Here is a 16,721-nt window from a genome sequence, read left to right on the forward strand (position 1 = left end):
CAGATGCTGCCTGGCTTGCTGTGTTCTTCCAGCCTCCTGTTTGTCCATCTTGGATTCCAGCATCTGCAGTCTTTTTTTTGTCTCTAACCACGTCTGTATCTTATTGTGATCTATTAAAGTAAAATCACCATAGACCTACTGGACCATGGGGCTGGTCTCTCATTAAAGAGAGAGATGACTGGTGATGGTTTAACCTGAGGGTCACTGCACCTCAGGTGAGGGGAGAGATTGAGAAGGAGAATCCTTCGTAGTAACCTCAGTCAGTGCAGGAATTGAAACCCACACTATTGGCATCAGTCCGCAATACAAACCAGCCATCCAAGCTAACCAATCCCTTATTTATTGAAGTAATTTTGTGCACATTCCCATACTTAGTGACTTTACCTGGTTCTGAAGGTACTTGACCTCTAAGACATAAAGAAATGCTGCCTAAAAAAGAATATTGAAAATAGTTAGGAGTGGACGTTGTGTTCGTCCCTGTTAAAATGGTCAAGACGTTTATACACTTACGTTTCCTCCGAAGGTTTGAACCAGACCTGTGTTAGAATTATGCTCAATGTGACTTTTGAGGCCCTATATGGCCCAGGCTATAGCAGCCCTGAACTTGAAAAGTCCAAATATAAAATACTGAGCTAGTCAGCACTTTTGCTTGATGGTCAGCAAGTTGTGGTTTTAAGTCCCATGACAGAAAATTGAACACAGTGCAGCTGAGAGAGTGCTGCATTATGAGACTTTCAGATGAATTGGCAGACCAAGGATAAATTATCAGCACTATTGTAATGAACCTCTGGGAAGAGTGATCATAATTTGATAAAATTTTACATTAAGTTTGAATGCAATTTTGCAAAACTTGAACTTAATATGAAACTTAAATTGAGACAAAGTAAACTGCATAGGTATGAATTGGAAGTTGGCTGAGTTAGATTTAGAAATTAGATTGAGATATCTGATCAAAGACAAAGTTGCTGGAAAAGCTCAGCAGGTCTGACCGCATCCGTGAAGAAAAAATCAGAGTTAACGTTTCGGGTCCGGTGACCCTTCCTCAGAACCCTGATATCTGATGGTAGGTCAACAATGACAAACATTTAAAGAATTAATTCATAATTCATAAAGATCATACCAAAAATGAAACCTCCACAGGCAAAGAGATACAAACATGAAAAACAAGTTAAAGTAGGTATTTCATTAAAGGAAGTGGCTTCACATGAGTGGGAACGGAGAGATAGACATACAGGAGGCAGTGGTTAGAGAACTCGAGACTGCACTGGGATCATATATGTGCTGGGAGCAGTGCTGAGACATTTGTGTGAGTTATCTTTGCTGTATTGAAAAATAACATTTGCATGTTAATGCACAATTAATTACTGTTGGTTTGATCATTATGGCAAATGTTTCATGATGTCAAACTATGTCCATTAGGTGGGGACTCATTCCTTTCTGATATTTTCCTAATCAATCTGTTTGGAAATGTTATGATACAGCTCTGGAGCAAGTGGAACTTGAACCTGGGCCTCCTGGCTCAGAGGTAGGGATACTACGACTACACCACAAGAGCCTTCTCTGTAGGGGTGTAGCAGTTCACATTGGAGAACAGTGTAGTTTAATGGGATTAATGCAAATCATGATGATGCAATTGGTTACATCAGTAAAATGACATCAGCGAGAGAGAAGTTACCAGCTGAGGATGAGAATGGGATGGAAGAGGTGTTAGGCATGACGTTAGTGAGCTGTATTTAAGGACCTTCTATGCATATAAGTAAACAAAGGAGTGTTATGATATATAAGGAATTAAGAAGCCTTACGTAGAATTATGAGCAAGCAGCCTTAGCATATGCACAAGCACACACCATCCTGAGATACTCCAGATCAGCATCTCAATGCAAATGTAACTGCTTCAGTTCAAGGCAATGGATAAAAGCATGCAGCATCTTGGTGAAGTACTGGAGCTCTGTAGCATGTATTTCGTTTGCTTAAGACTTCTTCTGGCACAGAGCCATGGGTTATCAGTCATAGATATTTTAATCAATATTACAACACATGTCTGGGTCAGATGGGACTTGAACCTAGGCCTCCTGGTCCAGGGGTAGGGATACTACCAATATGCCACAAGAGGTCTTATGGATTGAATGTTATTTTTTAATTCCAAATTCACTAATTGCTGAGGTGGGTTTGGAACCCAGGTCTTCGGAATGTTACCTGGGGCTCTCTAGATTACTAATCCAGTGACAATATTACGCAGCCATTACCTTCCCAATAGGGCCAGCGGTCGTTATGCCTCCCGTTTGTGACCAGTTGGGCGAACTGACCTGATCAGGTTGGTTTAATGGATCTATCCAGTTAGTCACGGGTGGATCCATTTTGCAGACTGTCTACATTTCAAGTAATGAATGAATTTTGCTGTCTATTGATCCATCTGCACGTGTGTTTGCTATCGATAATAATTTACTTACAGGAAGACCAGGAATGAATATCATCGCATAGTTTTGTGCTAACCTGCAAGAAAAATAAATGAGACTGTTCACCATAATTAAAACATAGGCCTTCACCACCTCTCACTAATGGTAAATTCGAGCCAAGCCAACACTGTCATGAAGCATGGTGCTGTGCTAACATATCGTGCAAAGTCAATGAGGCAGTAAGATCTGCAACATTGTGGTGTCACGGTCAGACTGCTATGGGAAACACAATGTAAGAACGAAAACATTGTTTTGGAGAGATACTCGCCCAAGGCAACACTGATGTTTCTACTATTATTTGGTCTGGCACAACATTCGTCCAGGCAAGCAGTTAACGTTTGTTTTATAGTCTAATGGGAACGTACAAAATAGGACCAGCAGACCATTAAGCCCATGGAGCCTGATCTGCCATTCATTAAGATTGTGGCTGATCCTTGTGTTTCAAATTCTACATTCCCATGTACTTCCAGTAACCATTGGCTCCCTGCTTAACAAGAATTTTTCAACTTTTATATCAAACATGTTCAATGGCCCAGCCTTCTGAGGCAGAGCTCCAAAGTCACACAACCTTTGGGAGAGAAAAAAAAAATTCTCCTCATCTCTGTTCTGGGAGATTGTCCCAAATTTTAAATCAGAGTCCTCTAGTTCTGGACTGACCCACAAGAGGAACCATACCAACCACATCCCCCATGCCAAATTCTTTCAGGGTCTTATACAACTCAACCAGGTCACCCATCATTGTTCTAAACTCCAGTGAGAACGAGCCCAGCCTGTCCATTTCCTCACTTCCCAGGTACCAATTTAATAAACCTCCTCTGAACCACCTCCATTACATTTGCATCCTTCCTCAAATAAGGAGACATCAAACATACATAGTGCATGATATGTGGTCTCACCAACGCCCTGTATAACTGAAGCATAACATCCCTACTTTTAGATTCAATTCCTCCTCATGCAGGATAGCATTCCATTAGCCTTTGTAATTATGCGCTGTATCTGCATACTAACCTTTTCTGTTTCATGTATTGGAACATCTCAATCCCTCTGGACCTTGGAATTCTGCGGTTATTCTCCCTTTAAGTGATATCCTTCATTTTAGTTCTTCCTGCCAAAGTGAACAACTCCACATTTTCCCACATTCTACTTCTTCTGCCGAATCTTTGCCCCCTTGCTCGACCTATCTGTATCCATGTCTTCTTCACAACACACTTTCTTATCTAGTTTGGTGTTGTCTGCAAATATAGCTACTGTGGCTTCACTCCCCTGATCTACGCTATTTATGTAAACTGCAAACATGGTAAAATGTTTCATTGATATATTCCAGCAGTTTATTTGAAATCACAAGCTTTCAAAGTGCTGCTGCTTCATCAGGTGAAGTCTCACCTTCACCAGGGAGCAGTGCTCCCTGAAAGCTTGTGATTTCAAATAAACCTGTTGGATTATAACCTGGTGTTCATATGATTTCTGACCTTGTCCACCCCAGTCCAACCTCCACATCATTAATCTATGCATGGGAGCAAGTTCCTTCAGTATGTGGCTGGCCAGGACACCTGCAAGATGGAATAAAATTGCAAATGGAAAATGGGCTACTTTCTCACTTGGCTACTGCAGGAGACTGTTTCAAAGCCAATAAAATGTGCTCAGTGTTTATGAAGAAAGCCCAGCAGGGAAAGCAGGCGATCAGGAGAATGAGGATCCCTCGTTGGAGAATCACTCCGATTCGCTTCAGGTTCTTACTGCCAAACGTCTGAAAATTAGCATAAAGGATCAATATTAACTGTTATATCATTTTCAAGTAGACCATATTTTTCTATAACAACTGCAGCAATATTGCAAAAAAACTAATTAAAATGCTCCTATCCCTTAACCAAAGCCATATTAGAACTAATGCATTTTTGCTCAACATTTAACATGCAGTGTTTAGTGAAACCACCAGGGAATCTGAAACATTTTACATATACTTCAAGCAACTGCGTCGTTGTCAACACATTTCAAATATCTCTATCTGGACTTTGGTGTATAACCATCAAACTAAACAGAAATCAGATTCTAACTGAACTGTTCATCAACAAAACATTAACACCTTAGGTTAGACTAGTCCAGATAGTCTCTCTGGGTTGAATGCCAAGTTTTGTCCATTTTAATTCTGTGCTTACGGTCAGTAAGATCATGCGCTAGCAACATCCATTCCTTTCAGCTTTTCAGAACACTGGTTAATATGTTCTCTCCATTTTCTTTCGACGAGTTTACTACGGGGCTCATGATTTGCAAACATTTGACTTACAAATGCTCATACTTCTTTTCACATCCACAAGCATCCACTCCCTCCACCACTGACACTCAGCAGCAGTGTGTGTACAATCCACAAGATGCACTGCAGAAATTCACCAAAGATCCTCATACACCACCTTCCAAATTCACTTCCACCACTTCCACCTAGCAGAGCAAGGGCAGCAGATATATGGGAACACTACTAACTTCATGTCGCCCTCCAAGCCACTTATTGCTGTGGGTCTGGAGTCACATGTAGGCCAGACTGGGTGAGGATGGCAGATTTCCTTCCCTAAAGGACATTAGCGAGGCAGGGTAGGTTTCTCCTGATGATCAACAAAGACTTCATGGTTATTAGTAAATATATTTTTTATTGAATTCAACTTACACCGTCTGCTGTGACAGAATTTGAATCCAGGTCCTCGGAACATTAGTTGAGTTTCTGGATCCATAGTCTAGTGATAATACCAGCAGGATTATCACTGGACTGTTAATCCAGAGACCCAGGTGACATTCTGGGGACCCGGGTTCGAATATCGCCAGGGCAGATGGTGGAATTTGAATTCAATAAATATCTGGAACTAAGAATCTAATGATGACCATGAATCCATTGCCGATTGTCGGAAAAACCCATCCGGTTCACTAATATCCTTTAGGGAAGGAAGCTGCCATCCTCACCTGGTCTGGCCTACATGTGACTCCAGACCCACAGTAATGTGGTTGACTCTTAACTGCCCTCTGGGTAATTAGGGATGGGCAATAAATGCTGCCTGGCCAGCAACACCCTCATCCCATGAATGAATAAAGAGAAAAAAGGCCATTGCCTCCTGAACTTACAAATACAATCGCATAATTTTAAAGACCAGACACATGACCATGTCCATACTTACAAACAGTGGCTTTATATTGGTACATTGAATCCCTACAGTGTGGGATCAGGCCATTTGGCCCATTGAGTCCACACTGACCCTCCAAAGAGCATCCTACCCAGATCTATCCCTGTAACCTTGCATTTCCCATAGCTAACCCACCTACAGGACAACTTAGCATGGCCAATCCACCTAACCTGCACATTTTTGGACTGTGGGAGGAAACCCACACAGACGCCGGGAGAATACGCAAACTCCACACAGAGGGTGGGCTCGAATCTGGGTCCCTAGTGCTGTGTGGCAGCAGTGCTAACCACTGAGCCACTGTGTCGTCCAAATATTGTCCTGCATTGTGTTCCAACTTGAGTACAAATCAACTTGTGAACAGACTCCAGAATGGAACCTATTCACAACCGAGAAACTGCCTGTATCTTCTATATTACCTGAACCATGGTGTAAAGTTTTGGTCTCCTTATCTGAGGAAGGATGGTCTGGCTATGGAGGGTGCGCAGTGAAGGTTTACCGCACTGATTCTTGGGATGACATATGAAGACAGATTGGATCAGCCAGGAATATATTCACCAAAGTTTAGAAGAATGAAGGAAGATCTCATGGAATCCTATAAAATTCTAACAGGACTAGACAGGATAAACACGGAATGGTCTTTCCCAATGACTGCAGAGTCCAGAACCAGGGGTCACAGTAAAAGGATATGGGGTGGCCCATTTAGGATTGAGATGAGGAGAAATGTCTTCACCCAGAGAGTGGTGAGCCTGTGGAATTCACTGCCACAGAAAACGGTTGAGGCCAAAACATTGAATGTTTCCAAGGAGGAGTCAGATGTAGTTCTTAGGACTGAAGGGCTCAAAGGGTATGGGGAGAATGCGGGAACAGGGGACTGAGTTAGATTATCAGCCACAATCACACTGAATGATGGAGCAGGTTTGATGGGCTGAATGGCCAACTCCTGCTCCTATTTTGTACGTTTCTATTTTGCATCACCGCCAAAGCTGAAATTCACAGTCATCATCCTTGCCTGCTAGTTCAGAACTCCTGGCTGAGTTTGACAGATAGATTAATAGACAGGGAATAGAGAGATGCAGACAGTGTGGAGGCAAAAGATTTTTAGTTTAATAAGGTATTGTGTATTGGCATAGTCTTGGTGGGCTGAAAGGTCTGTTCCTGTGCTGTACTGTTCCTGGTTCTTTGCTGTCTATGGCTCAATACTGTTGAAACCAATTGTGGCAGATGTGCAAGGACTGACATCAAATTATTCAGGGCAGACCAAGAATTGTATCTGATACTTTCTTAGTCCATGTGGCTTACACTTGCAAGGGTGTCGATTTCCCTAAAGCAAAGAGTTTAAAGATTATTTTTCCATGAGACAAATGATTAATTGTTGGGAGGCCATCACTTCCCATTGTACAACATGTTGCACCTACCTGAGATAAGAGTGTGTCGCATGCTGCAGACAACCCGACACCGATGGAGGTACCTAATACAGTTGTTGTCTGTCCAAAAACAAAAATGGAAAGAAAGGATTTAGCAGGGTCACCCTGGAGGAGCCCAACATGCCACAGAATAATAGAGTTTATATGCAAATATTTATATATAAATGAATAGAATACCGCGGTGATTTAGTTTTTGTTCTTCATTCTTTCTCTTTACTTCTCTCCTTCGCAGTACTCTTTCAAGCCATGTGCAAACAAATCGAGGGTGATTGGGAGTAACGTTTTTTTTCACACAGTTTAGGGAACAGAATGCACTGCCCGGAAATGTGCTGGAGGCAGGTTCAACTTAGGCATGTCAGAGTGTGTGGATGTTTATTTGGATAGTAATGGTATGCAGGGAAAAGAGGGAAAGGCAGGAGGTTGGCACTAGGTAATAGAACCAGTGCAGGCACGATGGGCCAAATAGCCTCTTTCAGTGCCACAACATTCTGTGATTCTGTGGAATACAAATCCTCAATAATCTTTTGTTTGCTTCAGACTGAACTGTTCCAATGTTTTTTTTTCTGAGCGGAGGAGAATTTCTTCAACCAGAGGGGGATGATGAATCTGTGGAGCTCATTGCTGCAGAAGGCTGTGGAGGCCAAGTTATTGAGTGTCTTTAAAACAGAGACAGATAGCTTCTTGATTAGTAATGGGATGAAGGGTTACAGGGAGAATGCAGGAGAATGGGTTGAGAAACATATTAGCCATGATGGAGCAGACTTGATGGGCTGAATGGCCTAATTCTGCTCCAATATCTTATGCTGTAATGGCCAACATCCAATATCACACCCTTGCTGAATTGAACTGATCCAAAACACTGCCATCGCTGGCCTCACTCACACCAAGCCACCCATACTCTTGAGTAAAGATCCTGCTGAGCTCCATGGCTGAATGGTAACCCGAACATTCCCATGCAGGACGAGCACAAGACTGTCCCTGTACATTACACTGTGAATGAGGCTGCTTCAAAGCTAAACACTCACTGTCCTTTGAAATGAATGGGCTATGCTTAATAAAAACACAACAGAAGATACTGACAATGTTTTATTAAAATACATTGGCTATCAATCATTGGCAACCCCTGATAGTTAGAATTCTTATCGTAGTATTCAACGATTTTTTAAATCAAACTCCCTGCATTTCTGTAACCCGTTCCATCCTCATAACTCTCCACATGCCCTACTTTCATCCCATTCTGAGATAGTAGGAACTGCAGATGCTGGAGAATCTGAGATAACAAGGTGCAGAGCTGGATGAACACGGCAGGCCAAGCAGCATCAAAGGAGCAGAAAGGCTGACGTTTCGGGCCCAGACCCTTCATCAGAAATGGGGGAGGGGAAGGGGGTTCTGAAATAAATAGGGACAGAGGGGGAGGTGGATAGAAGATGGATGGAGGAGAAGATAGGTGGAGAGGAAACAGACAGGTCAAAGAGGCAGGGATGGAGCCAGTAAAGGTGAGTGTAGGTGGGGAGGTAGGGAGGGGATAGGTCAGTCCAGGGAGGACAGACAGGTCAAGGGGGCGGGATGACGTTAGTAGGTAGGAGATGGGGGTGCGGGGAGAAAAGGGGGAGAAAAAAACCTCCCACCCACGGTCTCCAACCTCATCGTTCCCCAACCCCGCACCGCCCGCTTCTATCTCCTTCCCAAAATCCACAAACCTGAATGCCCTGGTCGACCCATGGTCTCCGCCTGCTCCTGCCCCACCGAACTTATCTCCAACTATCTGGACTCCATTTTCTCCCCCTTGGTCCAGGAACTCCCCACCTAAGTCCGTGATACCACCCACGCCCTCCACCTCCTCCATAACTTCCAATTCCCCGGTCCCCAACACCTCATCTTTACAATGGACGTCCAGTCCCTATACACCTGCATTCCCCATACAGAAGGCCTAAAGGCCCTCCGCTTCTTCCTGTCCCGCAGGCCCGACCAGTCCCCCTCCACTGACACCCTCATCCACTTAGCCAAACTCGTCCTCACCCTCAACAACTTCTCTTTCAATTCCTCCCACTTCCTAAAGACAAAGGGGGTGGCCATTGGTACCCGCATGGACCCAAGCTATGCCTGCCTCTTTGTAGGTTACGTGGAACAATCCTTCTTCCGTACCTACACCGGCCCTAAACCCCACCTCTTCCTCCGTTACATTGATGACTGTATCGGCGCCGCCTCGTGCTCCCACAAGGAGCTCGAACAGTTCATCCACTTCACCAACTTCCACCCCAACCTTAAGTTCACCTGGACCATCTCTAATACCTCTCTCACCTTCCTGGACCTCTCTGTCTCCATCTCGGGCAACCACCTAGAAACCGATATCCGTTTCAAGCCCACCGACTCCCACAGCTACCTAGAATACACCTCCTCCCACCCACCTTCCTGCAAAAATACCATCCCCTATTCCCAATTCCTTCGCCTCCCGCCGCATCTGCTCCCAGGATGAGGCATTCCACTCCCATACATCTCAGATGTCCTCATTTTTCAAGGACCGCAACTTCCACCCCCTTCAGTGGTCGAGAACGCTCTCCACCATGTCTCCCACACTTCCCGCAACTCATCCCTCACACCCCGTCCCCACAATAACAACCAACAAAGAATCCCCCTCGTCCTCACGTACCACCCCACCAACCTCCAGATCCAACGCATCATCCTCCGACACTTCCGCCATCTGCAATCCGACCCCACCACCACAGACATTTTTCCCTCCCCACCCTTATCTGCTTTCCGGAGGGACCACTCTCTCTGTGACTCCCTTGTCCGCTGCACACTCCCCTCCAGCCCCACCACACCCGGCACTTTTCCCTGCAACCGCAGGAAGTGCTACACCTGCTCCCTCACCCACATCCCAGGCCCCAAGAAGACTTTCCACATCAAGCAGATGTTCAACTGCCCATCTGCTAACGTGGTATATTGCATCCGCTGTACCCGTTGTGGCCTCCTCTACATTGGGGAAACCAAGCGGAGGCTTGGGGCCTGTTTTGCAGAACACCTATGCTCGGTTCGCAATAAACAACTGCACCTCCCAGTCGCGAACCATTTCAACTCCCCCTCCCATTCCTCAGATGACATGTCCAACCTGGGCCTCCTGCAGTGCCACAATGTTGCCACCCGAAGGTTGCAGGAACAGCAACTCATATTCCGCTTGGGACCTTTCACAAGCTTCAAAATCTCCCCTCCCCCTACCGCATCCTAAAACCAGCCCAGCTCGTCCCCACCTCCCTAACCTGTTCTTCCTCTCACCTATCTCCTCCTCCCACCTCAAGCCGCACTCCCATCTCCTACCTACTAACCTCATCCCACCCCCTTGACCTGTCCATCCTCCCTGGACTGACCTATCCCCTCCCTAACTCTCCACCTACACTCACCTTTACTGGCTCCATCCCTGCCTCTTCGACCTGTTTGTTTCCTCTCCACCTATCCTCTCCTCTATCCATCTTCTATCCGCCTCCCCCTCTCTCCCTAATTATTTCAGAACCCCCTTCCCCTCCCCCATTTCTGATGAAGGGTCTCGGCCCGAAACGTCAGCCTTCCTGCTCCTATGATGCTGCTTGGCCTGCTGTGTTCATCCAGCTCTACACCTTGTTATCTCAGAGTTTGAGTAGATCATGTATTTCTTTAACATAATTGTGGGTTCAGTCACACCATTGGAGATATAAAGATTTCTTCCTGACATTAATGCCTCTTGCGTATCTCTTATTCCTTCTCCTACTCTCATTGCAGTTTTCACTTTGTCATTGTTGCAGTGAAAGCTACCAGTTCTGTCTTTACTCTGGGTATTGCAAGCCAGCCCAGTAAGTCCTACACATCAATTTTCATCCTATACATTAGCTCTAACATTTTCACTTTTACTGATATGTTGTCGCCATGCTCTTGCTAGGTACTTACGTAGGGATTTTGCGCATTGCTGTGAATTTCTGAGAGATTTGTTACCCTGTCTTTCCCATCTTGGACTGTTACTCGGTGACAATGGTTCTCCCTCTACACTGACTTACAATGGCTCGTCCTCAGCACTTAGATTCAACAGGTTTGCAAATACCATGTACCTCAAATAGTTGTTGGTGCATGCATGAATAATAATAGAAATAATAGAAATGGATATTATTTCAATTCACTGCCAATTCACTAAGCCTACAGCTGTAGGCTTAGTGAATTGGCAGTGAATAGAAATGACATCCAGGCGCTTCCTGTAGTCAGGTGTTGGTCTACAACACCAGTTTTAAACCTGGCTGGCAAGTTGAAAAAATCAGAGATAGTAGGAACTGCAGATGCCGGAGAATCCGAGACAACAAGGTGCAGGGCTGGATGAACGCAGCAGGCCAAGCAGCATCATAGGAGCAGAGAGGCTGACGTTTCGGGCCTAGACCCTTCATCAGAAAAGGGGGAGGGGAAGGGGGTTCTGAAATAAATAGGGTGAGAGTGGGAGGCGGATAGAAGATGGATAGAGGAGAGGATAGGTGGAGAGGAAACAAACAGGTCGAAGAGGCGGGGATGGAGCCAGTAAAGGTGAGTGTAGGTGGGGAGTTAGGAAGGGGATAGGTCAGTCCAGGGAGGACGGACAGGTCAAGGGGGCGGAATGAGGTTGGTCGGTACTTGTGCCTTCAAATCTAGTATCAATAATTGGATGTGAAGGGTTTTGAAACGTCCTGAAATTTTAGAAAATCCTACATAGGAGTTCTTTCCTTTAACATAACATAAATGCAATAATGCATTCCACACAACAAATGGTGGCCATTAATCATTTAATGCCCACTGCCCATTATTCAGGCACAGTGAAGGCTCTGGGTAAATGTGAAACAGCAAGGAAGACTGGGAGAAGTTAGCAATCAGCAACCTTCAATTACATCACTTTTGTTTTGTTGAATGATACAGAAAGTTATGCTTTTACGTTTTTATTAATATTAGTTTTTTTTAGTTTATATCCATGTTCCCAATTTAATTCCCCAATCCCCCAAAATTCCACAAACTCCCCAGTTGTTCTAAAAGATTTGGAACAGAGGATTTACTGTCGTGGGTTTTCCCATTCTCTTCCCTTCCAACCCCCAACCTCCCCAAGTTTCAAATTTACCTTTTCTTTGATCCTCGATATGAAGTTCAGCAGCGTCCTGTGTCCCTCTGGCTCGATATACTTAGGATCAGTAATTGTAGTTGGCTAGCGCCTTCCAAAATAACAACCACAAGAGAAATTATTAAACAATCTTTGTGAGATTAAAGCTGGAATAGCAGTTAGGAAGAGTAAGGGTCCTTTGCTTTTCCATCCTACAAACAAGAATTCCAGGTGAAAGGATAACCTAGGTCTGACCACACGCTTATGATCTTAATGTTTGTGAAACTTAAACTGTTTAATTGTGTACACGAATATTGCTTTACACTTTGAAGTTGACCAGTTATTTATTAAACTTGGGACTTCACTAGTGCACAATCTAATAGGTGATGTTTAAATTTATTTTCAGAAATTGATTCAGTCGGAGAAGCTGTTTTCGAAGTAGTAGTCACTGTCGTAAGACCAGCTGTAAGAGTGCTAGTGTAGCTCAGTTGGCTGGATGGCTGGACTGTGCTAACAGTATGGGTTCAATTCCTACACTAGTTGAGATTACCATGAAGGACTCTTCCTCCTGAGCCTCTTCCCCCTTGCCTGAGATGTGGTGACTCTTGGATTAAACCATCACTAGTCATCTCTCTCCAATGGGAGTGCAGTCCTGTGGTCTACTATGGTGAATTCACCTTTAATTTAATGGCAGAAGTACATGTGATTTCAGCACAGCAAGATTCCACAAACAGCAACACGAAGATGACAGATAATCTGTTTTAGTCATGTGGACCAAGGGATAAATATTGATCAGGAAACAAGTGATGGATCAATGTTTCAATGCTGTAAGGCTCTTATGTTTGCAGAGAATGGATACACGTGTATGATGGTACATCACTAGATTTACTTTAGTAACTAAGCTTCACTAAATCTGTCAATAACTAAATGCTTTGACTCCCAATTTAGTTTATACTGTTCATTGTTCACCCTCTTCAGATGCCATTTTCCCTTTCTTCAAATCTGTCATCCTCGACCCCTGCTCAAAAATTAACCAGCAACCTCTCCCTCCTTGCAAAGTAGTCTCTGTGACTTTCCTCTAGACTTTGAATGTGTATTCTCCCCCAAATTCTGTGACAACTTTGTCAAAAAGTCCTTGTTCGCATCCTTCCAATCAGGTTTCTGCCCAGCTACAGGGCTAAGATGACCCATAGCAGACACTAGTGATGTCCTATGTGATTGTGACAGAAGAAAACTATAGCTCCTTATCCTTTCATTTGACAAGTTTGGTCACACAATTCTCTTCACGGTCACCTATTGGATGGGACTGCTTTCACCTGATTCCATTCCTGTCTGTGCTCCAGCTACATCCTTCAGGATACAGTTGGTTTAATCATTGGCAGAACCAGTAAGCTCTGGACATTGAAACCTCCCAAAAATAAAGAACACTTTGTGCTCTTTCTAACCTCCGTGCTCTTCTAGCAAACTGCAATACCAGATGCATCACCAGAAGGAGAGCGGTCAATGGGAATCAGTGGGCTGTTCCTTTAACTGGGGAGGTGATGGCCTAGTGGTATTATCACTGGACTGTTAACCCAGAGAGCCAGATAACATTCTGCAGACCTGGGTTCGAATCTTGCCACGGCAGATGGTGGAACTTGAATTCAATAAATATCTGGAATTAAGAATCTAATGATGACCATGAATCCATTGTTGGTTGTCAGGATAAAGCCATCTGGTTCACTAATGTCCTTTACAGAAGGAAACTTCCATCCTTCCTTGGTCTGGCCTATATGTGACTCCAGTCCCACCACAATGTGGTTGGCTCTGCCTTTTGGGCAGTTAGGGATGGGCAATTAATGCTGCCTAGTCAGCAACGCCCTCAGCACATCAACAAATAAAGAAAAAACAATTAGGCTCTATCAGAAGCTATGACATATCATGGAACCAACGAGATCGCTAAGGACTGCCACTGACTGCCACCTCACCCACTGATCAAGTAGTGTCATAAAGCATAGAAACAGACCCTTTGGTCCAACCAGTCCATTACCAAACATAATCCCAAACTGGTTCTGAGGAACAGTCACCAGATCCGAAACATTAACTCTGAATTTTCCTTTACTGATGCTGCCAGACCTGCTGAGCTTTTCCAGCAACGTCTTTTTTTGTATCATCCCAAACTAAACTAGTCCCACCTGCCTGCTTCTTCATGAGTGAATTAAAAAAAAACTGATGAGATAACAAATAGGTGTTAATGTAATCTAAATCACAAACAAAAAATAATATGAGGAAGCTACTTAGAGATAGTAAGAACTGCCGATGCTGGAGTCAGAGACAACACAGTGTGGAGCTGGATGAACACTGCAGGTCAGGCAGCATCAGCGGAGCAGGAAAGCTGACGTTTCGGCTCAGGACCATTCTTCAGTTTTCTGCTCCGCTGATGCTGCCTGGCCTGCTGTGTTCCTCCAGTTCCACACTGAGGAAGCTACTTGCTGGCCTCAAAGCACTCTGATTATCCTACACAAACCCACCTCATCAACAATGATAACAAGGTGTAGAGCTGGATGAACACAGCAGGCCAAGCAGCATCAGAGGAGCAGGAAGGTTGACGTTTCGGGCCTAGACCCTTCTTCAGAAAGTTTCTTGTTCCACTCATTCTGCACTGTTTGCTTACATTACTATTTGAACTCCACATTCGCTTGAATGATCAACACCTACACGTTTTAATTCCCTAATTGCTTTCAGGCAAATAGGAACTGGGCTAGACCATTCAGCCAGTTAAACCTATTCCATAATTTAGTTACGGAAAGGACAGAGAGCTACTTCAGCTCTGCTTATCAGCCTTTCATCCATATTCTTCAATAATCAGTAAAAAATATAATTGACCCAGATTTCACTACACACGGGGTGAAAGCCCACTTCCAATTTCATCCCCAAATGATCTTGCTCTAATTTCAAAATTGTGCTGTCTTGTTCTGTAATCACTAACCAGATAGTTTCATTACTTGTTCAAATCCATTTATTGTTTTAAAACACAATTCACACTTCAACTGTCTAAACTCAAAGGAATACAAGCCAAGTCTTTGCAAACTGTCCTGATGAACTAATTTAGTCTCTGTGGGCATATGAGAAAACAGTGTGATTGAGCCAATGTCGTATAACAGTTCAATTTGTTCCTGCTGCTAATAGGGTTATGGTTTACTGATGGAATGTCTTGTAGTAATTGGCCTATTGTGTTGCTAAGGCTGGAAACAAAATGTAATTAGATAAAGCTATCAGCATCTTAATGTTTAAAAATGTAAGCCGAACTTAGAATCTATGCAGTTACACACTTATTGTTGGCAAGCAGAATGTAACTGTCACTGCTTCTGAATAAAAATCCTCAGATTTTTAACTATTGATAACTGGTTATTCGAAGAAAAAAAGACAGTATTCAACAACTTAGCGTAGTCGGCAGGATTTGCAAAGACTGCAGAGACCCTGAGAACATTCCCTACACCCTTCGGCATTGTAAGGTAAGGACTCCTCTTATAATAAAAGTCCATTCATGTGATGGATTTTCGGGGACAGTCTAATGCGATTCTGTTCAAAGAACCTTATCGCCAATAGGAAACGTGAGCCCAAAGCAAAAACTACACATCAAAACCGTCATAAAGGACCCACGGCCCTATAAATAGGCACAACGGCTCTAATATCAGAAGCATAAAAACATTGCTCAAGATGTTTTAATCTGAGTTGCCCACGATCATTAAAGGTGGGCAGGCCCCGCCCATTATATCTGAAGACGAACTTCTCCAAAATTTAAAATAATACATTGAACAATTTGACCTCTCTATGACACTGACTGAAATCTGCCACAAGTATGGAACCTCCAGGGCGCAATGGTCCCTGGATGTCATTAAAGATATGTGGGTTAAAACTACCCAACTAAAAGACAAAGAACGGATTCGCTGGTCTTGATTTGTAAAGCAGCAAGTCAGACTGCGACAAGAAATTATTGAGAAATCTAATCATGACTGCGAAATTAATAATCAAATTTCAAATCAACCTGTTAGATGGTCATTTATAATGCCAACGCATACAAAGCTGTGGGCCTTATGCTGAAAAATGTGATTAAAACAGCTGGGTGGTTGTTTCTGCCCAGTCCAGACATGTTGGGCCAAAGGTCCTTTTTGTGCTGTAGGTCACCATAACTCTATGAGACTAAAGACCTTATTCATTAAGGAGCAGAGTAAATGAAAAAAATTGTACTCACTGGAACTTGGAGGAAGAAACCTGCCCGACTAGGTATGTATCTCACCGATACAGTCATATTTGTGAACACATATTTTCTGTTTTGGATAACAAATTCTGCCTGTTAACATTACACCAGTGTGCTGGAGTTTTAACAAGTATTCATGGCATACTAATGAATGCAAAACTGGTTGGGATCATTGGGTACAACAATAGTGCAGGATATTGTAGTTTTTCTTTTAGTAATTGTTGTCCTGTATCTTGCCTTCATGTTGCTTAGATGCTGTATTCACCAAATGCAAAAGCCTAAAATTCGACATTTTGCAACTTGCCAATGCCCTAAGAACTCTGCATATTATTGTTCGCTTCCTTTGCTTGTATACTT

General features: G+C 43.7%; 1 protein-coding gene across 4 annotated transcripts in view; it reads right to left on the minus strand.

Moving 5' to 3' along the window:
• The window catches only part of LOC109924302 (multidrug and toxin extrusion protein 1-like), a 46,725-nt gene that overhangs the window by 27,391 nt on the left and 2,613 nt on the right, over window positions 1-16,721 (minus strand). For all 4 annotated transcript variants that reach the window (XM_048612579.1, XM_048612580.1, XM_048612578.1 and 1 more), the window contains 4 exons: window positions 7,039-7,107; window positions 4,055-4,203; window positions 2,451-2,493; window positions 385-429 (listed from right to left, as the gene is read on the minus strand). In XM_048612579.1, the coding sequence (XP_048468536.1) occupies window positions 385-429; window positions 2,451-2,493; window positions 4,055-4,203; window positions 7,039-7,107 (306 nt within the window). The remainder of the gene's footprint in view (window positions 1-384; window positions 430-2,450; window positions 2,494-4,054; window positions 4,204-7,038; window positions 7,108-16,721) is intronic.

This window comes from Rhincodon typus, chromosome 26, assembly GCF_021869965.1.
Source record: "Rhincodon typus isolate 14 chromosome 26, sRhiTyp1.1, whole genome shotgun sequence".
Taxonomy (NCBI): Eukaryota; Metazoa; Chordata; class Chondrichthyes; order Orectolobiformes; family Rhincodontidae; genus Rhincodon; species Rhincodon typus.